At 36.5% G+C, this 23,179-nt stretch overlaps 1 protein-coding gene across 1 annotated transcript; it reads left to right on the plus strand.

Moving 5' to 3' along the window:
* The first annotated feature begins 1,710 nt into the window (after nt 1-1,710).
* LOC104886670 (hypothetical protein) lies at nt 1,711-13,291 on the plus strand. Its single transcript, XM_010671141.4, has 14 exons — nt 1,711-2,310; nt 3,139-3,345; nt 4,214-4,303; nt 4,383-4,529; nt 7,316-7,480; nt 7,835-7,975; nt 8,066-8,245; nt 8,658-8,853; nt 10,805-10,932; nt 11,729-11,800; nt 12,361-12,473; nt 12,577-12,718; nt 12,802-12,871; nt 12,946-13,291. The coding sequence occupies exons 1-14, from the start codon at nt 2,023-2,025 to the stop codon at nt 13,005-13,007; spliced, it is 2,001 nt and encodes a 666-aa protein (XP_010669443.1). The 5' UTR covers nt 1,711-2,022; the 3' UTR covers nt 13,008-13,291.
* The last annotated feature ends 9,888 nt before the right edge of the window (nt 13,292-23,179 follow it).

The following is a 23,179-nucleotide window of genomic DNA, read 5'->3' on the forward strand; positions in this document are numbered from 1 at the left end:
CTAAATAACTCAATGATGAATTTTATGAGAGTTAATCTACCCCAACCCCCAACCCCGCCAAAAGGAGTTGGCTGCTGGTTGGTGTCTTTGATGGTGTTGGTGGTGAGCTGTTGAAGATGAGATTATGGTGGTGAAATTTTTTGCAAGTGCATAATGGTTCTGTATATATAGCCCTTGAAATTTAGAAATTTTTTTCAAGTTTTTGGGAGAAATTTCAATTCCCCCTAATTTTTGAATTTTGGGGAAAATTTCAACCCCCAGTTCTATATAGTCTTAAGTTAAATTTTGGAGGGAAAATTAAATTTCCCTTCAGCTGTGTATTTGTAACTGAAATTCACTTTCAATATATGTTGTGAAATTTTGGAGGGAAATCATTTCCACTTTCAATAAAAAATGGCGCCTACTTTGTTACATGTGGGCCAAGTCTCTTTTTTTTTTGCTTTTAATCACCCTTCTCACCATCTAATTAATCAACTAAGCTTTCAATTAAAATGCCCTCTATATAGTGGGCCCCACATGTTTTCTTGGTCTGCGCGAAAGAGTAAATGTAACAAATAAATTGGAACGGAGGAAGTAATAGTGTGCCCCACATGTTTTCTTAGGGGGTGTTTGGTTGAGCTTAGTTGGATGGATTGGAATGGATGTCATACTATTAAAAATCATACAAGTGTTTGGTTGAGGTAATTTGGTATGGAACCTCATACTCATTGGATTCCAATTCCACCCCAAACCCCCTGAATCTCATACCCACCAACCCCCCAAAGTTTCTAACTCCATTCCAATAAGTATCAAACCCTAAAGTAGAGGAAGAGAAATTTCAACTACCTATTTCTTCTACTCTAGCATTGTTCATCTCCTTCAGTGCCGTTTTCTACTTCGGCGTCGTTCTTCTTCCGCGACTGCCATTATAATGGGTGTTTTCATTTTTTTTCAACTGTATATAATAGGATTTTTTATTTTTTTTTGAATTTTTTTTTTTGAAAATTTTATCTAATTTTCTAGCTAGTGGCATATTGTTCTCTGATGCTTCCTTCCGTGTTGGTTGAATGATGCTGTTTCGTCAAACATCTTCTTTGTTTATTGCTTTAATCTGATATTGTTTCGTCTTCTACTTTCTTTTCTTTTCTTTTTTTCTGGGTATTTTTTTCTTTTTCTTTTCTTCTGGGTATTTTTTTTCATTTTCTTTTCTTCTGGGTCTTTTTTTTTGGGTCTTTTTTTTCTGGATATTTTTCTTCTTCTTTTCTGGGTATTAGTTCAAGCATGAATGTTTTTTTTCCTTATATATGTATGCAAATTACTGTATATTTTTAGTGCTAAATTCATACTTCATAATATTCTTAGAGTTAAAAATAAAAGAATAAAAATTAAAACTAGACTTAGAAACCATTCCAAGATTAGACCAAACACTTTGAATGGACATATGATCCTTTACAAGATTGAACTAAACAATTTAGAATGGGTATGGGTATATGAATCCATACCACCCTAGTATGTATCTCCATACCATTCCATTCCAGTTTTATGAACCAAACAGGCCCTAAAATAATCCGTTGTTAGGATCAATCATAGAAGACTATCCATAATTTGACATGTTGGTATTAATTTTTTCAAAATAAAAAGTATCACATTAGGAAGTACGAAAAGAATGATTGAAGCGTTGGTCTCAAACACTTTCGATGTTGCAACTTGCACTTTCAGACAATTGCTCAAGTGATCAACTATCCCCAAGTCGCAGCATCCACTCTTTTCTTGACGTTTCCAAATTATATTCTCCATCTTTTTTTTTGGTTGGTTGGTTGTTAGTTTGCGCTTCTTTTTTCCACTTTTTCCCGTGGTTCACTACTCATCACTCATTCATCTTCACCCCATATTCATATGATTCCACTCCCCCAACTCTTAATCAAAACAAATTCATAAACTATACAATTTAAAAACTGAAATTTACTGAGTTTAAATCCAAATTATCACTCTTTTTTTTTCTGGGTTTTTTTCTAAAAGACATTTTTGATGTTGATTTGACTTATGATCATCATGGAATTCATATCCCCAAGTTGTACAACAAATTCATCTCCTTCTCTCTCAATTTCAAATTCTTCACCCCTTTTCTCTTCTTCACCAAAATCATATCTTTTTAAGTCTCAATTTAATAATAGCCAGTTCATATCACTTAGAAACCCATCAAAATTATTAAGTGTAAGAGCAAATGCATTGCAACTTAGCAAAAGTGATAATGGTAGAAACAGTGCTTTGGAACAGCTTGATATTGAGCGTGGTGTTTGTGTGCCGTTTCGGAAGTATACACCTGAGGGGGTAAAAATGCAGAGTTCTTACATTTCTTTTTTGTTTTTGATGGTGTTTTGATGTTTTGGGATTATGGGTTTTCATTGGCATGTCAATTTGGTTTCTGGGTCTTGATTATGATTTACTAGTAAATAGTAATTACTTTCTTGTTTTTAGGATTTTGTTTTGTTGCTGGTAGTATTATGAAATTGGACTCTGTTTTGGTGTTTGATTTGCATGAGTTGAATGAATTTGGTTGGTGGTTATGATTTAAATGTTTATAATTTGGGGTACCTAGTTCTGTAATAGATATATATTCGATTTTTAAGCAGTCTGTTTACTGAAGATTGAAGAGAGGGTTCTATTATGTTAGCTGAAAAGGTGGAACTCTCTTGGATGAATTTGAGGCTCAATTTTGGGGGCTTGTTGATGAATTTACCTAGGGGGGTTGGGGTTGGGGTTGGGGTTGGGGTTGGGGTTGGTTTACTCAAAGATGATATTGAAGTTTCTAGGCGTTTGAGACTGAGGGTGCGTTCTCTTCACTTGGATTCTCCTGAATTTATCTGAACTTATCTAGTTTAAATTATAAGGTGTTAAAACTTATCTGAGCTTAACACAACTTATTTAAGTTTAAATTTATAAGGTGCTAAACTTATTTGACCTTAACTGAACTTATTAAAAATGAAACTTATCTTTTCAAGGTGAAGAGAACCACCCTAAATGCCCTAGTATTTTTATTTGGTGTGAATTGGCTGAATTGGTTTCAGTCTGTTTTAGCTCTTCGGTTGTTTTGTCTTATTTGGTAATGGTGGTTTGGTTCAAAAGTGAGTATTTTTTGCCTTGATTGCTGATGGCCAGGTGAGGAGTAAGGTGTTGGAATCCAGAGGCGCAATTTTGTCTTTGATTGAACGGGGTGTTGAGATCGTGTGGAACTTGGGGTTATATTGGGCTACACTTTCATATGATTGTTTAGTTGGTCAAGATGAAGAAGTTGTGCCATATCGAGCAAGGCAACTCAGAAATCTGTTATGTGATTTGGGACCGTCCTTCATCAAAGCTGGGCAGGTTTGTGAATTTTCAGTTTTGAAACTTGTTTGTTCTTTTATTGTGCTGTGAGCCTGTGACCACCTGCTATTCTTTTCTGAATTCTAAGATCAAGTTTTCAGTATTTGATTAGTCACTAGAGTCTTTTCTGGATTTGATATTGGAGTAAATGGAATGATTATTGTCTGTGGAATGAGTTTTACAAGTCAAACTTGTGCATGTATCTTATGACTACATAACTAGGCAGCTTGTCCCAAGTTTAATTCAGATGCTTGCCTTGAGGAAAAGGTTGGGTTGCTTAACATATCCTTGCTACTTAATAAGTGAATAAGATGTCACAGTGGATATAAACGGAGCTTCTCTGATTTCAGGGGATTGGCTCCAACTTTGGGTGGCAATGGCATATGATACGAGGGCACAATAGGTAGGCCTAAGGGTTTAATAGCTTGGGGAAGAGTAGTTGTTGTTGGGTAGAGTTCGGTTTGACAATTTTTTCACCCAATCTTTTTGTCTATTTGGATTCCATTTCGTTCACTTACTCATTCTTGTGAAAATTGGAAATCAATGGCATGCAGAATTTACTCTGCCATGCAATTCCTTTTGTAAATGGGATTCTCACCTTTTCAACCACAGTCCACTCAATAAAGAAGCAGAATATGGATTACAAAGAACATGTGATTTGATGACAGCTTATATTTGCTGGCTAGGTGTGGTTGAATCACTATAAACATTGAACTCATGAGAGCCTATATCTATTAACTTGACCTAGTTGAACCACTCATATATAAACTTCTGCACTTTGGCTTTAATTTCTCCACCAATGTAATAGTTTCTAAGCTGGTAATCCTTCTCAAATTTGTTCTTTCATTGTCGGTGACATTGCTGACAGGTTCTTGCTAGCAGACCTGATATAATCAGAGAAGATTACATGAATGAACTCTGCATTTTGCAAGATGATGTCCCACCATTTCCTGATCAGGTAAGCCTAGTCTTTATGAATTGGTTGACAGTGTACTAGATATATCAAATAGCTCAATATCATTTGGCAATGCTGATAGGTTGCCTTCAAGATCATAGAAGAGGACCTAGGACAGCCCCTTGAGGCCATATTCAGCAAGATTTCATCACGGACAATAGCGGCTGCAAGTTTGGGTCAAGTTTATCGAGCCACCCTTCGTGCCACTGGAGAAGACGTTGCTATCAAGGTTTGTTTGGTGTCTTATTCTCCTCATTGTGAATACAAGTTGTAGACTAATGATTATTTTCTCTTATTTGAGGTAAGACTGAATCAGAGAGGGAGTAGATGGAGCTTAGTACTCCCTCCGTCCCAATTTATTTGCTACATTTTGCCATTTAGGTGTGTCCCAATTTATTTGCTACATTTGCAACTATTTTCATATATAGTACATAGGTCCCACACTTTATTTACAAATTTGCCATCACTCCCTCCTTGGTTTTTGTAAATATTTCCATATATAGTACATAGGTCCCACAATTTATCTATTTGCTTTTTTGTTAATTCTTGTTATGGCAATGGTCCCCACTCCCTCCTTGGTCTTTGTGATAAAGCAAATGTAGCAAATAATTTGGGACGGAGGGAGTAGCTCATAGTCATTTACCCATGTATATCTTTTCCATTCCTGTTCAAGATTTGGGATAGAAAAGAGGTCTATTGGAGATGAAATATGTTCTTTCTACATCTTTTTAGGTTGGTAATGAAGAGATGAAAGATGTCTATGAGAGTCCAAAAATACAGTGAGAAAGTTTTGCTAAACTCAATACCCTACAAAGATGATTTGTTTTCTTGGTGATCTGAAACTTCTTATTAGATTACTTCCCATATCACCAAAAGTTTGGTAGAGAATAAAATACCAACTTGTTAAGGTATGTTGCTCTTGTTCCCACAAACCAAAAGTAATCTAAAAGCGAAGCATAAAAAGAGAGAAAGTAAACAAGTTGTCTGCTAGCTTGTTGGTCAGATTAAGAGTGTCAAATATTTTCCCTTTTGATCTAGCATGTGTATTCTAGTTAAAATTATCGAAACAAATCTAATGGTCACGAGGAATAGAGAGATGTTATGTGACAACAACTTCAGCCTTAATGTTTGGGTTGCAGATCTTTTTGCAGAAATTTTGATTGGTACACACTGGTCTGAAATACTGTACCTGAGAAATTATTATAGAATCTTCTTCCTTTTTGGTGCTTGACTTTCTTTCTGAATGGACCTTAATTTAGAAAGAGTATGATTGACTCCAAACTTATAACTTATAATTTTTCTTTATCTGTTTTAGTGGTTTCTTCCGTTGAGTACTTTTAGAATGATTTTCAGCAATACGAGTCTTATTCACAATACTATGAAGAATCCTGCAAATTTCCTATTATATTATAGATCATGATTCTAATTTTGCTCAATAGCACCCTCTTTCCAATCCTGGTTGCGGTGTATCTATGGAGAAGGACTTAAGTCATAATTCTTCTATGTATTCTGTCCATTGTAAGTCATTCTTTCATTTCAGTTCCATGTAAATGAATGTTTATAATTAATGAAGAGAAATGGTTGATCCAAGGAAGTTCCATGAGTATTGGAAGTCCTCACGAAGAGGGGATGCAGGTGACATTAAATAATAGAGAACTCCACTCTAACTGAATTTTATACCAAACCATCTCAAGGAGAAATTTCCAGAAGTGTGTTACCAGACTCCAGAGAGATGCTAGGAAAACTACCCTCACGAATTTTAATAGGAAAACCAATTTTGAAAAATCCAACATCCTGCTCCAACAACAAAAGTCAAATTATTGCCGAGAAGCAGACAATGAGCCAAATGGGTGTAATACTGAAATATCCTCTTATAACTCTTGGATATGGTGCCAAACTGGTATATAATATTATTCTTTGCATCCTATAATGGGCCCAAAAACATGGTCGAACTCGAGTTGAATGAGAGTGTAGGTTATACATATGATATTTTCCCATTTGTTTAACGGTTTTGGGTTTGTTTCAATTCAATTTTTGGATATAGAACTGGTTTGTGGGTTAAGTAGGTGGATGGCAAAATTTGGAGGAGTAGAATTGGGAGCTAGATTAAGGTCTCATTTTTTCAGCAAAATTTAAGCAACCTCAGCTTGGTAATAATGCTGGAAGTCTGGCTGAAAATTGAAGCAAATTTAACTTAATAATTTGAAGGACATTGATCCAAATGGAAGTAACTGTGGAGGTTTGAGATGGAGAAGAAAATGCACCTTTAGTGAATAACTTTGATGAAATTGAGTTAAATTTTGTGTTCCGTACTTCCATTTAAGTCTTTGTCTAAGATATAATCATTTCTGTGGAGGTTTATTGTCTTATTGGTATATATTTAAAATCCTAGCGGAATAAATTTCTTAGATAGAAGATTGTGGAGGGAATGTTAGAGCTCAAGTAAATTGCCAAATTCCTTTACCCAAGTCGCTAGTGGGAGGGGGGTATTATAGAAAACATATCTGGCTTCTGCCACTTATGCCTTCTAAAAGTCATACAAGAGAGCCTGCAGGTGCTCCACAACGAGCTGGACAAACCCACTCCACTCCCGTAGCTTTTAATACAAACTGATAATACGGAGTCAGCCTGTGGCTAAAATGTGAGAATAAAGAGCTTTCAGATTCTCCACCATTGATATGAAGTTCTATCAAAGGCAGATTTCCCAAAAAATGTTTGATTGCCTCTGACTTGAAATGTATGTAGAGATGAATAAAAAAGAGTGAAGATAAGGAGTCTTACTCAAGCTTTTATTGGAGGAACAGCAAGAAAAATCTCTCAAGAATACTTTCCCCACTTCCTCTGATCCAAGACTTCTGGTTGAAAGTCACTTGTTGTGGAAGTTCTTGTGGTATTTGATTTCACTATATTTTCTTTGACTGTCATATAATCATGATCTTTTCTACCACTTACAGCTAATTTTAGAAATTTTATCCTATAAATTATGAAGTGAGATGTGTAAATATGTCATTCCAGGTACAAAGGCCTAACATAGAGCCGATCATCTATCGAGACCTTTTTCTCTTCCGTACTCTTGCGTCATTTTTGAATGGAATCAGTATACAGAAACTAGGCTGCAATGCGGAACTTATTGTCGATGAATTTGGTGAGAAGCTTTTGGAGGAGCTCGATTACAATTTGGTAAGTTGTTCTCCTTTTCTAAAATTACGGAGATTGCCATCATAAGTTGGTATATTATGGCTTCTAAAGGGACCATAATTGTTGTTGCAAACTTTATATATTTCCCTAGCTACTAAGATATATTCTTATTATAAGTGCTTCCTTTTCCTCTTGATGTAAGAATGACGGGTATTATAACTACTATGGGTTTTCTCATGGACAGATTACTATAGTCAAACTTGTTAATCTGAGAGGCATTATTTCTATGGTCATACTCATGCGAAATTGGAGATATATATTTTAGCTGAAGCTGACAAAAATTATACTATTAGATATCGATTCTTAGTGTTCCCCTCCTATGCTGATAAACTACAGGAAGCTCGTAACATTGAAGATTTTTTGGAGAACTTTAAAGATGATCCTACTGTCAAAATTCCTAACGTATACAAGCAGTATTGTGGATCACGCGTTCTAGTGATGGAATGGATTGATGGAATTCGATGTACTGATCCTCAGGTTAGAAATTGCTGTGAAGATGCTCTGTTGGTTAACTGTCTGCTGAAACTTTTGCTGATACTGACTGCAGATTGCTCTCATTGTCATTAGGCTATCAGGGAATCAGGCATTGATATGGGTGGATTTTTGACTGTTGGAGTTAGTGCTGCTTTGAGGCAGTTGTTGGAGTTTGGGTTGTTCCATGGAGATCCTCATCCTGGAAACATTTTTGTTATGCGTGATGGCCGCATTGCATATGTAGACTTCGGAAATGTTGCGGTGTTGAGCCAGGTAAAATACATAGAAGGTAGAAAATTTCCTAGGTGTAATTTATTGCCATTCTCCAATAAGCTTTCTTCATTTGGTAAGGCCATTGCACGTGGTGCAAATTTTTCAGCAGGTCATGTTACAAAATTTTATTATTTTCCTCTTTAAGGTGAGCTAAAACCAACCACTAGACAAAGTTCTTGGCAATCATATTTGGAAGGAAATAAAAAATTAAGTTCACACGAGATTAGTGCTGAATGGCACATGTCATAAAACTCGACCTGATGTCCTTTTTAAAACTTGGTTAAAAGTCTCATTTTTCTCCCAAATGGGTATTGTTGCTGTCTGGATACTCTTGGATTTGTGTTTTCCGTTGTATCTGCCATTTTTTTCCAGAGTAGTATCACAATTAACAAACTTTGTGGTTATGTTTCAGCAAAATAAACAGATCTTGATAGATGCTGTTGTCCATGCTGTGAATGAGGATTATGCTGAAATGGCAAATGATTTCACCAGGCTTGGTTTCCTGGCAAAGGGGACTGATGTATCTCCAATTGTTCCTGCATTAGAAGCAATATGGCAGAATTCTCTTGGGAAAGGGCTATCAGAATTCAACTTTAGAAGTGTCACCGGTAAGTTCCAATCCGTACTTGTGCTTTTTTTATCTTTAACCAATGGAGCACTTGCAATAAGCCTCATAATATATGGCTAAATTGGCCGTCTAGACTATGAGGGTACATAATAATGTTGTGTAAAAGAACAACATGAAGTCTATCAAGATGCTCGTAAAGAACTTCATTCATTAAATTGTCGAAGGTTGCCAGGAAATTAGTGGGCACTGGGACGACTAAACAGCATTACAAGAAATTTATATGAACCATATCTAATGACACAAGTCGTTTTAGGTTCATCACCTTCAGCTATTATAACTTGCCAGTATTTAGGAGTGTCCATTTTGTGAAGTATGTAGCCGTTATAGAGTTTGTCAAACAGGTCGATTGTCTGCAGTATGGGATACTTTTCTTCATGACAACCTTATCCAAAACCTTTTAGTCAACCCACATGCAAAGCATTAGCCTTCTCCTGAAACCAACACCGTGGCACTATAAAGGGGCCTTTTTGAAGGTTGGATGAAGCTTGACACCGATCCAGTTGCTATAAGGGTTTTGCCTGACTTAACTGCAGATCGGAGACTCTATGTGTCAGTACCCTTTTTCTGTGATCAGTACCCATTGCTTTGCTAATGTGGCTGTCTTTTCCATTCCAACTTACTGAGATCTGTATTTTTAAAATCTAGCAGAACTGATGGCCTGTATACCTCTCTCTCTCTCTCTACCCCTCTTTCTCTCTCTCTCTCTCTCTCTTTCTCTACCTCTCTCTCTCTCTCTCTCTCTCTCTCTCTGTTGGCTTTGCCGATTACCAAATATTGTGTAATTTAATTTTTTTTGTGGAATCTTTCTCCATTTGTTTTACAGAAAACACAAACCCTGATGCTGTAAAGCTAAATTATATATTGCCACTATCTTGATATGCATGATGCACAAGTGACCATGCTAATCTGGCTAATCACAAAGAGACTATCATGGTGGATAATTATTTTTTTATTCCAGATGAAGTGCATCTTTATATTTTTGGGTACCCCACACTTGTTTGTTTCAATTTTTATTTTCTATTCTGAAACACTGGCCCAAGGACATATGTGAACATGCACTTTTAGAAAGAGGTCGAGACGATGCCTTTGTTTTAGTTTGACTTTAATATCAAAGAGCCTTCTGTTCTTTGTAAGCTGGAATAGAGTAAGAACTTTTCAGTTGCTGCTTTCGTGGAAGATTGGCTAGCTTTCTATTTGATGAGCTGAAATACGAGTTTCCTTTTATTAGATATGCATGCTGATTGCCGAGGGTTACTTGACTTGGATTGTAAGAGCCACTACTTTCAAGGATGTAGTTGAAGTTTTTTGTTTGGATTTGATTGCCATAGATAAAAGCTGAAATGCTAAAACCATATTGTAAGTGCTTTCTACCTCTTCACAGAAAGAAATATACTCCATCTGAATAATTGTCGTATTACCATATATAGAATGTTTACCCCACCCGACCAGCTCAACCCATATGATTTGGGCCCCTCCACTAATTATCTTTTTCTCTCACGCTCTCTCTTTATATTCATGTGATGTGGGACCTTCCACCAACTGTCTCGCAACAATTTTTTTAGTTCTTATTTTTAGAAAAGGTTAATTAGAGGACAATATGTTCCTTCTAGAACAAGAGAGGAGAATGGTGGGGCACACTCCGAATCCAAATTACAAAATTACCCCCCCCCCCCCCCCCCCCTTCTCTCTTTGTTTTGTAGAGAACAATTCTCTAAATAGCTCAACTTTTACTTCTACTCTATCTACTTAAAAAAACCCACATTCCCTTGCTATAAAGTATAAACTGTTATTATGCTTGCCCAAACCTAAGAGGACTATCAATTGAGGATGGGGAGAGTATATATGTACATGTTTTATTCTAATCCTAAAAAGCTGTGAACTTCTATCTTCTAACTAACTTCTAACAATGAGCTGTGAACCATGACTATCAGGTAAATTCAATCAGCTTGTTTACAATTATCCAATCCGTATTCCAGAAAGATTTTCGCTTGTCATCCGATCTCTATTGACGCAAGAAGGCATTTGCTTATCTCTGAAGCCTGATTTCAAATTCCTGGAGGTAATTACCATTGCTTGGGTAGAATGGTATGTTGTCTTAATAAGGACCAGTGCAAGCATGTTAAAACGACTCTTCCTTGAATGCTTGATGGAGTGTGTGATTCGCTTGTGGAATGGGGAATTAGATCTTTATTTTCCTTTAGATAACCTTGTAACTTATGTATATATCTGATGTTAGTTATGTGATATGTAACTAATTATGTCTCTTTATGATAATCGTTGAAGTAGTCAATGTCCAGATCAGTGATCTAGATTACAAATATTGAATTTACACCAAATGCTTCTTGAAAACTGCTAAATAAAGGTAATGCTATCAGTACATATACTTAAGCTACTAGTGCAATAAATCTGACGCTGACCATCATGATTGGTTATGGGTTTTCTGTCCTAGGAGCTATCGCAGCTAAGTAGATGTCCATCATGCCTATGTAATTATTTTACATAATGTCAGTGAATCTGATCTTCGATTGTGTATCCTGTTAAGTCTTTTGCTTTTTTTTGTTGCTCAAGCATTTGATAAATAGTTCCATGGTTGTTGCTTGAGGATCTGATCTGTTGTTAAATTACATTTTTCTATAAATGTAGTTTGTATGGAGAATTAAGCACACCTTATTCAAGAGGTTATAAGAAGATAAGCCTACAGAATAAGTGGCATGTTCGTCTAAAGGCCAAATTATATTCTGTATTCCTCAAAGTATTTTCTTATGCTGATAGCTTGTAGAAGCTTGGGGGTGATTTATGATCCATTTGTTTGGCTGTCTTATATTTGTGCACATTGTTTGCAACTCTCTCTCTAGGTAGCTTACCCGTATGTGGCAAAGCGTCTTCTTACAGATCCAAATCCTGCTCTTCGTGAACGTCTCATCCAGGTGAGTTATATCACATTTATCATTCAGCTTCTTAGCGTGCTAGTAGCTTATCTTTTAAGTTGAGCCCACTTTGTATGTTGTTATTATCTTTGTGTCCCTTGTACATCTTTTATCTGTCCTATAGAATCCTTTCAAAAAAAAAAATCTGTTCTATAGAATCAGATGTCCGTCTACTACCATCATTTGGAAGCTATATATAAATAAAATTGAAAAAGATTATGAAGATTGAGGAATTTTCTGTTCTCTTATGAGTTTCTTCACAATGTCCAACTGCTGAGAAAAAGCACAGTATCAGAGCACTTGTTCCATACTTCCATTGTCCATTTGAGGGCTTGAAATACTGACACTGTAGTTAATGTAACCTTGAATTTGCAAACGACTATTTACCACCGTACTAAACAATTCTAAACTGGATGCATTATAGCAAGGTCATTATTATATCCTAAAACAAAATATTCCAAGTGATGTTGGTGTTAATTATATATTTTATATAAAAGAATTACATTAGCCATTTTTGCCTTAATACTGAAAAACTCCTCAACTTCTCTATCCTGCATCAGGTGCTTTTTAAAGACGGGGTTTTTCAGTGGAAAAGGTTGGAAAATCTGATTGTGCTGGCGAAGGAGAACGTTTCAAGGATGAGCAATACTCCAGCATTGCAACTTAGAAACTCGTTAGTCTTGTTTTTTCCGCTCAATAGATTATCTCATTCACTGATTTAATGACAGTTGTTTAACAGTTCTAACTTCTCAACTGTCTTTTGTCACCTGCTGAAGGCAAGGAAATGGACAAGTAGCACGCAAGTTGGACCTTACAGACACCATCAAGGATGGAACACGACTGTTCCTGATCGATGAAGGGATTCGTAGACAACTCGTTCTTGCTTTGACTGAAGACTCTAAGCTTCATGTACAAGAGGTTTGTTGTCACATTCTTTTTTTCTATCTATCGGAGTTACTTGAACTTGAATAGCTCAAGATTCATTAATGTTACTGTTGTAGCTTATGGATGTGTACCGATTGGTTGAGGATCAAGTAGATGTGCCCAATGTCGCTGTGGAAGTTGCTCGAGGTTAGTTTCAGTCTGTTGAATTCAGTATGTAAATTAAAGTTCATCCAATTTAATCAAATGTTTCAAACTTGCAGACTTGCCAAATATGGCACGCGATATTTTGCTTTCTTGGAGCAATTCGGTTTTGTATGACTGAAGCTGGGAGTTCCATGGTTGCTCATATTTCCATATTCTTCCTTGTAGATGCTGGATTTAAGGGGCAAATTCTGACCCTTTCCCATTTTGTAGAGCACAGAGGTTTTACCATACTTATATGTTAACTATATTGTATCTAATGTATAGGCTAAGGCAACCACAGTTTTGGTTTGTATATAGCAGCAGATGGTTAGGTTCTCATCAATCCATGATAAGTTCAACACTACACCATTTTTGTATATTGCAGGTGATAATAATATTAATCATAAGTTATGTATTCTTTTATATATATTTTCATCAATATTAGTAACAAAGAATTTTTATTGCCAAAAGATGAGAATTACTATATAACTTATAGGGAGTTCCTTCCCCAAAGACGTAAAATATAAACCTTTACAAGCTGAACAATGACATAATCTTCTGAACTAAAATGAGCCGTGACTTCTAGAGATGGGCTTACCTAGAAGGGAGTTACAAAATAATAAGCTAAAGAATAAAGCTGTTACAAAGGAGAGAATTATTAGATTTGGGTAAACTCCTTGAATTGGAGTAAATGTCATTGATCACAATATATAAGAGGTTACAATAATATAATTCTAATAGGATTAGGAATTCTATCTATAGGGAAATATAAAATATAATCCTAATATATTTCATATTCTATCACACCCGCCAGTCATAGCAGGAGGAGGACGAATGCTAAGACTGGACTTAAACTCCAAAAATAACTGTCGCGGAAGGCCTTTTGTGAAAATATCTGTAGATGATATCGTGTAGGAACATGCAACACACGTATGTGGCCAATAGCAACCTTTTTCCGAACAAAATGGATGTCCATCTCAACATGTTTGGTGCGTTGGTGTTGTACTGGGTTGCGAGAAAGATAAATGGCACTGACGTTATCACAATAAACAACGGTCGTCTGTCGAAGAGGGCAATGTAACTCCAAAAGAAGATTACGCAACCAAGAAGCTTCGACAACAGCATTAGCGACGCTTCTATACTCGACCTCAACACTTGATCTAGAAAGAGTAGGTTGTCGCTTAGACGGCCAAGAAATCAAATTATCCCCAAGAAAACAACAATAACCTGAAGTAGAGCAACGAGTATCGGGACACCCGCCCCAATTCGCATCAGTGTAAGTGATCAAGCGCAGGTGAGTACTAGGATATAAATGTAACCCATGATCAATGGTACCTTGAATATAGCACAAGATGCGCTCAATGCATGATAATGGGATTCCCGCTGGTCGTGCATGAAAAGGCAAACCTGCTGAACTGCATATGCAATATCTGGACGAGTAAAGGTGAGATACTGTAGTGCTCCAGCTAAACTGCAGTAATGAGTAGGATCAGATACCGGGGGGCCAGAATCAGCACTTAGCTTGGAGTTGTATCAATGGGAGTGGCGGCAGGCTTACAAGAACTCATGCCGGCACGTTCCAATATTTCCTGTGCATATTTCTGCTGGGAGATAAGCATATAGGAAGGAGTGCGAGTGATAGAAATTCCCAAAAAGTAACCGAGGGGTCCCAAATCAGACATGGGAAATTTTGTGCGAAGAGTGGTAATCATTCGATCTCGTAGAGAATCAGATGAGGTTCACAGAATAATATCATCAACATACAGTAAAAGATATGCCATGTCAGAACCCTGCTTATAAGTGAATAAGGAAGGATATCACTGTGAGCAACGGTAAAACCAATCTGCAGAAGAAAGTTAGCAAACCGCTGGTACCAAGCACGAGGTGCTTGCTTAAGACCATACAAGGCTTTGTGTAGTCGACAAACATGATGGGGATATTGTTTGTTGACACAGCCTGGAGGTTGATGCATAAAGACAGTTTCTTGCAAATCACCATGAAGAAAGGCATTCTTGACATCGAGTTGATGAATTGACCATTGGCGAGCCTGGGCTAAACCCAAAATAGTACGAATAGTAGCAGGCCGGACAACGAAACTGAAAGTCTCATCATAACCAACACCTTGTTCTTGTGACCAGCCATCACAAACTAAAAAAGTTTTGTGCCTTTCTAGGTCACCATTAGATTTTTCTTTATGACGAAAAAGCCACATACAATTTACAATATTCACCCACGTAGGGCGAGGAACCAACTCCCAAATCCCTGTTTGAATTAAAGCATGAAATTCATCATTCATAGCCGCATTCCAATTTGGGTCAGATAAGGCAAGTTTGTGATTTTTTGGAATAGGGGAATGAGAACGAGGTGCAGTTGGGATGGGAGTTATCATGGCATATTTGGGGTTGGGCTTACGAATGTCGTGGCGGGCACGAGTGATCATTTGGGGGGAATGCATTGGATGGTGGGCCGGGGATGCAGTATGTGGGCTGCAGATATGGGGTAGGGTGTACCGCGGGTGAGGGCTTGTGGGCTGTTGGGCTGATGGGTAGAATTCTGGGCAGAGCTGAGGGGAAAGCTGCCGCGCATGGGGCTGAGATCAAGCCCATCAGCCTCGTGAGCAATTGGTGCAGCACACAGCCCAACAGAAGTAGGAGAAGAGAATTGAGCATTTTGGGCTGCGGAAGGAGATACGGTAGGACTGCGTGGGGCCTGGGGACCATGAGTGGTGGGTTGGGCCTGGGGAGTAGGGGAACCAACAAATGTCGGAGGTAAGGATTAGATAGGGGGTCGTGGGCCATAGGAGTGTCGTGAGCCAGGGATTGATAAGGGAAATGAAATTCAAGAAAGGTAACATGCCTGGAAATAATGTGTTTATTGGTGGACATATCAAAACATCTATAACCTTGATGATTCTTAGGGTAGCCAAGGAAAATGAAAGGAGTGGACCGTGGAGCTAGTTTATGAGGGGTAATAGATGTGAGATTGGGATAACATAAGCAACCAAAAACTCGAAGATGACATAAGTGGGCCTATTATGAAACAAAGCCTGGAAAGGAGTGAGCTTGGGAAGGGTCTTGGTAGGTAGGATATTATGTAAATACGTGGCAGTTTCAAGAGAATAGTCCCAAAAAGTAAAGGGAAGGGATGCATGAAGGAGCAAGGTACGACTGATATTATTTAAAGTGCGAATCATGCATTCAGATTTCCTATTTTGGGAGGAAGTGTAGGGACATTAAAATCGAAAAACCATACCAGTATTGAGGCAAAATTGTTTAAATGGATTATTGTCAAATTCACAACCATGATCACTTTGAAAGGCTTTAATGGGGCGTTCAAATTGAGTTTGAACATAGGCATGGAAATCTAGAAGGGCTTGGTAGGCTTGAGATTTGTAGGCTAGGGGAACAATCCACACATAATGGGTGAAATCATCAAGAAGAACTAGATAGTACTTTTTGCCAGAGGTGCTACATATAGGGGAAGTCCATAAATCAGCATGAATTATTATCAAAACCAGTAGTAGTATTACTAGTAGAATCATAAAAAGGTAATTTAACATGTTTCCCAATCTGACAAGAATTGCAAAAACTGGAGTCATGCTCCTTATTACAAACTATAGAATTATTTTGCCTAAGAAAATTGATAGATTGTGCTCTTGGATGTCCTAGACGATCATTCCAAATGGTTAGTGTAATAGCAGCCAGTCACGTGGCAAGGCAGATGGAAGGTTGAGCTGGAGTGACAGGATATAAGTCCCTTTGACTCTCACATCTTGTTATAATGCTCCCCGTTCGAAGGTCCTTTACAGTGAAACCAAAAGGGTCAAATTCAATAGACACATAATTATCAGTAGTAAATTTGCGGACAATAATTAAGTTTTTGGAGCAAGATAGACATCACGAAGGTGTAACGAATGATTTGTATGACCATAACCCGTAATTGGATTACGATTGCCATTACCAACTAAAATATGATTATGTGTGCTTAAGTTAAACAAGGTAACGAGATTACCTGAGGAGTTGGTCATATGGGAGGTTGCACCGGAATCCATATACAAGTGGGGTCAGGATTTTGAAGAGTCACGGTTAAAAAAGCATTGTTGAGATTCATGGGCATCAAAGGGGGCCCATAAGCTTGAGGGCCGGATATATGGGCCTGAGATGCGTATGGTTGCTGGGCCGAAGGGGGGGCATGGGCCGGTGCTGTATACTCGCTACTGCAGTCGAATAGTGTGCGGGTGGTGTGGCCCACTGGCACTGTTGCCAGTTTTGAAAAGCGGCCCAGGTTTGTGGGCTAGGGACTGGGCCAGCCCAGTAAGGAGAAAACATATGCGTCGGCACCTGCTGCTGAGGGTGAGAGTTAGACGAATTGGAGTTGCTCCCTCAACCTCGACCTCTTCCTCGATTGGGCCAACCACCACGACCACCGGGACGGCCTCGACCGCTGCCAAGACCATTGTTCTGTCTGCCGGTGCCTTGACTAGTGGGATGGTGAGGAGGTTGCTAGGGAGGTGGCGCATGTGAGACAGCACCCGAATCAAGGCGAAGCACCAACTTTTGGTCTGACATAAGTTGGTCAACATTGGCAAGCTGATCACGAAGTGATTTTAGTTGTTGACAGTAAAAGGTAATGTCAGAGAAATTTGAGAGGTGTAAATAATTAAACATATTTTCAAGATACACAACACGGGTGTGTTTATTGTCTTTAAAAATTGCTTTTAAGCGATCCCATGTGATAAGTGCGCAAAATAACATATTTATATCCCCTTATTTCATTTTAATATGTGTGTTTATATTATTATTTTAATGCATTTTATCTACTTTTAATACTATTAGATATAATATGCTATGTTCATTTTTATTACTAATATTAGTTAATTATATTACTTTTGTGTAATGAGGTAAATTAGTCCAAAGAATGAACAAAAAGCTAAAGCCCAATTCTCCTTGTGAAAATTTCAGCCCAAGCTTCAATTGAAAAGAAAGAAAGGATTCCGATTCTCTTCGCAACACCAGTCAAAGTCCAAAGGGAAAAAAAAGAAAAAAAAAAAGAGAAAAGAAAACAAAAGAGAAAAGAAAGAAGAAAAAGCACGTGAGAGAAGCAAAGACATGACAAAAAGAAAAGAAAACAAAAGAAAAAAAAAATAGAAGAAAATAAACAGAAGAAGAAACGAAAGGAAGATCAAGAGGGCGTCATTCCTTCATCCTCTTCGATGACGCTCCACTTCAGCTCCTCATTCAAACCGCCTTCTTCCACCACCATATTTCCACCAATCAAAAAGCCCGCATCTTGCGACCAATCAAATGGAGCGACACAACTGCAATTCGGCGCCGCAAAAAGTAAGGAGAAGTCGTTTTTTAGGGCCAGAAACTTGGAGCCCAATTCTTGGCTCCAATTGGCTTGAATCTCCTCTTCGGCGGCGCGAATTGGGTATAAATACCCCATTGAGGGTCATGAAAATACTATGCAAGGAATTCCGCAGAATTTTGAGTGAGAAAAATTAGAGAAATCGCGTGAGACTTCGAGGCTAGTGTGGGGGTGCGCGAGTTCGACGAGGAAGAAAGCCTTGGGTTGGAGTCCTAGCATACAATCGAGAGGGTGAAGTTCAAGCTCGAACGTAGGTGCGAAATCCGAAATTCTAAGGCGAATTTCCCCGCGATACATAAGTCTTCTCTCTTTCTCTTGCACTTTCATATTAGTTTTAAAGTTTCTTGATTATAATTTCTGAATTTCATAGTATGTATGAATTGTATTGTTTGAATTAAGTTGGATTATGTTGTTGAATTTCATAGTTAGTTTAGAAGTTTGGATTGCGAGTGTTGAATTATATTGGATTGTATGGTTTGAATTCAAAATTGGATTGTGATATTTGAATCGAGTTTGAATTAAGAGGTTTGAAGTATATTTGGATTGTGGTGTGGAACTTTGAGTTGAATTCAAGATTGTTTGTAGTTGGATACTCAAGTTATGTTTGGTTGTAATGTTTAAAATCCAATTTTACACTTAATTTGCTATGTTATTAGGTATAAATTTGAGATTATTGCTAGTTATGTGATTTAGCCTAGTTTGAATTGTATGACAACAAGTGGTAATAACTAGTTTAATTTAAGCCTGCAAAGATGGTTGTAAATTAAAACTAGAATATAACTTGAACTAGTTATTTAAACATAAAGATATGATATGTTTTGATTAACTATGAATTAATGACGTACTTCTAGTTCTATAATGCTTCTAGTTTAATCGTCAGAAGTTGCAAAATACTTGTGGTGATTAGATTAGTTTAGAATCGATATTCGGCCTAGTTCAATGTTGATTAAAAGTATGGAAGCATAGGAGAGTTTGGCTACTTAAATTCCTACAATTAACCTATCTAATCAATCTTGGATTTATGAAATTGGAAGTATAATCAAGGTTAGGAATTTATAAATCTCTTAAAGTATTGTGAGCTTAAAGTGGAATTACTTTTCATCACTTGTAAATAGTAGGTTAGACTTATCTTTAGTTATTTTTAAATTCATAAAAATGTCTTGTAAACCCTCCAAAACAATGTGAATATGTATATATTAGTAAATAACATGTATATCATAGTTAAGTACTCTTAATTAGTTGAACTTGGATTTTAGGATCATATAAATCTCTCTGTGGGATCAACCCTTATTTATCGATGTACTAACTTAGATAACCCTAATGTGGATGAAATAAGGTTTTAATTTGTACGCATAACGACACATACCACCATGTTTTTTGATCCGTGGATGTTTGCAACAAATCGGCAGAAATAGTGCCAAAAATCCACTTTTTAACAACAGAATCGAGGCGCTACCATAAGGCGTCCGATATGTCAGCAGGACGAGGTTTCGTGGAATCAATATGATCAAGAACATCATAGGCATGACAACGGATTTCAAACAGCTCAATCCAATTGGAATACTGAACCTTCCCACAATTAAGAATCAAAGGTATATCGTTCTTGATGTTGCTGACGGATAATGTCGGGTGGTAGGTGGCATTAGGCGCAGATGGAGGAGGGGGGTTGTGTCGGCGTTTTTTGTCATGGTGGCTCAAGAAGAGGGGTTCTGGAAACGAATAGGAGGGCTCGGCACTAGGAGGGCCGGAAACAAAAAAAAGTGAAGAAAAGAAAAAAAATTAATCTTGTTGTTGTGAATAGGGATGGCAATTGGGCGGGGTGGGTGCGGAGGATGGTACCTCCACACCCGCACCCGCATAAAATTTCAATCCCCATCCCCGCCCCACCACCGATTGCGAGGGGAAATTCCAGACCTATCCCCGCCCACCACCCGCATGGGTACCCGCACCCGCTTCATACCCGCATCGTACCCACTTCATCCCCACCCCACCACCCACATGGGTATCCGCACCCGCTTCGTACCGACATCATGCCCACATATTTATATTTTTGCAAGATAAAATTATTAATAATATAAGTATATAAATAGAATTTTAATCATATATATGTGGGGCGGGGTGGGCGGGGATGGTTGGGGATAGCATAAAATCCATATCCCCTCCACCACCCATTGCAAGTAGGATTTTAATCCCCATCCCCACCCCATCCCCGCCTAACCTAGACCCATCCCCGCCCACTTGGGCGGGGATGGGGCGGGTCTCCTACTTGACCCTCCCCACTGCCATCCCTAGCTGTGATACCATATTAGATTTTGGTAAACTCCTTGAATTGAAGTGAATGCCATTGATCAGAATATATAAGAGGTTAAAATAATAAAATTCTAATAGGATTAGGAATTCTATCTATTGGGAAATACAAAATATCCTAGTATATTTCATACTAGTTGCATATGCACGCGATGCGTGCGTCAATAATCTTATGTAGTTATATATAAATGAACATGTTTTTTTATCTAAAATTATTTTGATAGTGATGTAAATTATTGAAGTTCTTTTGTAGATGTTATTATCCTTTTAAATTAAAGGTGAATGATTTTCAATGGTTCAATACCATCACTGTAAAATTTGGTCGATGATTTAATAATTTTCTTTTCAGCGACTTTAGTATATATAGTTCTTTAACAATTATAGATGTTAATAAATCATATTGTTTGAACTTTGTAAATATGAAATATTATTTTATCACGATATGTTGCTAACTATTTTTGGTTGAACATTCTAATTGATTTCGTGAATTGATTGTGTCAATCTAGTTTGTCAAGTTATTAATGATATAGCATATTCCATTCATATGACAATTTTTATTGATTCTCATTTTTCAATATTATTTTATAAAAGAAAAAATATTATTTTATATTATTAAAGGGTATTTTAGTACGTCACTTCAAAAGAGGACACCACACCTCCTCTCTTGGCTTATATAATAGAGATTCTATCAAGAATGTTATGGGTAAAGGTGTAAAAATCGCATAAAAGTTTGAGCTTATTTGAAGTTGATCATAAGGGTAAACGAGCAACAATTGAAATTTTTTCACAGGACTTCTTCCTTTCGCTGTTTCTATATTTGTTTACATTTTTATCTTCAATTTGATTGCATCAATTTTACTAGACAACCCGTCCATCTTATGGTCTATGAGAATATGACAACACAACATCATTACAAGACCTACCAAATTATATATATATATATATATATATATATATAAATATATATATATATATATATATATATATATATATATATATATATATATATATATATATATATATATATATATATATATATATATATATATATATATATATATAGACACACACACACACACACACATTAATAAGGGCAAAAAAATAATATCCTATAGGTATCTGTTATTTCAAGATTGTTGAAAAGGGCAAAAGTCTTTTTAAAAAAGAAGCTTTAATGTAATTGCCATATTTTTTCTCTTAAAAGAAAATTGCTGGATTTTTTTAGTGAAAGTAACTGCCAGATTTTTGAAAATAAAAGAAACATGTACAATATCACTGCGATGTCACGCATGCATCGCGTGCAAATAATACTAGTATATATATAAGCCAAGGAGGGGCTATAGTGTCCTCCTATGAAAAAACCTAAATATCCCTAATTTAAAACGTAAAAAAACTATTTAAAATTTCGCATTTATTTCTTGATTTACAATTATGCATAATAAGTAAAGTTGTAAACAGAAGACTAACATAAAAAAGTTTGAGATTGCCACTAAAAGATTAATTACGATGAGGAAACTAACATAACAAATAAATTTTCCAACAATCGCGAAATCAAAATACAAAGTTTTGTAAAGCAAAAAATACAAAGTTTTCTTTTACCTAATAACAATTCCAAAGAACATAAATAAAAAAAATCACAAAATTACCGAGACAAAAAGAGTATGACTCTTTTTTTTCATAATTGTCGTGGTCAAGATGTTGTTCAAGTGAAACAGTTAAACATGATGAGAAAAAGTAAGCATAGACCAACTTCTCTTATCTTGATCTTCAATCCTATGTTTTGTAAAAGTAAATTATAAGTATGAAGTACATGCTTATTTTTTGCATTAATATTATTATTTTTACGATTTCGAATATTAGTACTAATACTAAATTACTAATATGTTGTCGCATGCATCGCGTGCATACGAGAATAGTATATATAGAGGTAGAATCCACTGAAAACTAGCCTTAAGCTGAAAACTGAAAATCAGCTTTATTGCTCATTTTATGTTTTTTGCTCATTTACTGTTTTTGCTCATTTTAAGAAACTTTTGCTCATTTCAGCAAACTTTCGCTCATTTTACGAAGTTATTTCTCATTTTACAAACTTTTGTTCATTTTTTGTTTTTTTGCTCATTTTTTGTTTTTGCTTATTTAAGAATTTTTTTGCTCATTATATGTTTTTTGCTCATTTTATATTCTTGCTCATTTGCCAGCCTTTTTATTAAACATGTTTTTAAAGATTTATTTTATCCCTTGAAATCCAAAAATTTACTATTACAGATTAAAAAATCTCACTTCAATAATTTATTTATGAAAATATTTATTAAAAATAATAAATAAACAATTGGGCTTTTAGACTTAAAATATTAAAAATGGACTTAAAATATTTTTATGGACTCAAAATACCATTAATTATCATGAATAACTAATTGAGCTTTAAAATAAGATTTCGAACTGCATTTTAAGTTTATTTTGGATTGGCTCTTCGCCCTGTTATTCCGTTGGGTCGCACCCACTATAACTACAATACGTTTCATTATTAGACCCTTAAATGAGGAGACATGATTATGTATCTACACTACCCGAAAGAAATGCTTAACTATTGTTGATATTCTCAATCAGTACGAAGCGACATCCGGCCAAAAAATTAAC

Source organism: Beta vulgaris, chromosome 2 (genome assembly GCF_026745355.1).
Source record: "Beta vulgaris subsp. vulgaris cultivar EL10 chromosome 2, EL10.2, whole genome shotgun sequence".
Lineage (NCBI taxonomy): Eukaryota > Viridiplantae > Streptophyta > Magnoliopsida > Caryophyllales > Amaranthaceae > Beta > Beta vulgaris.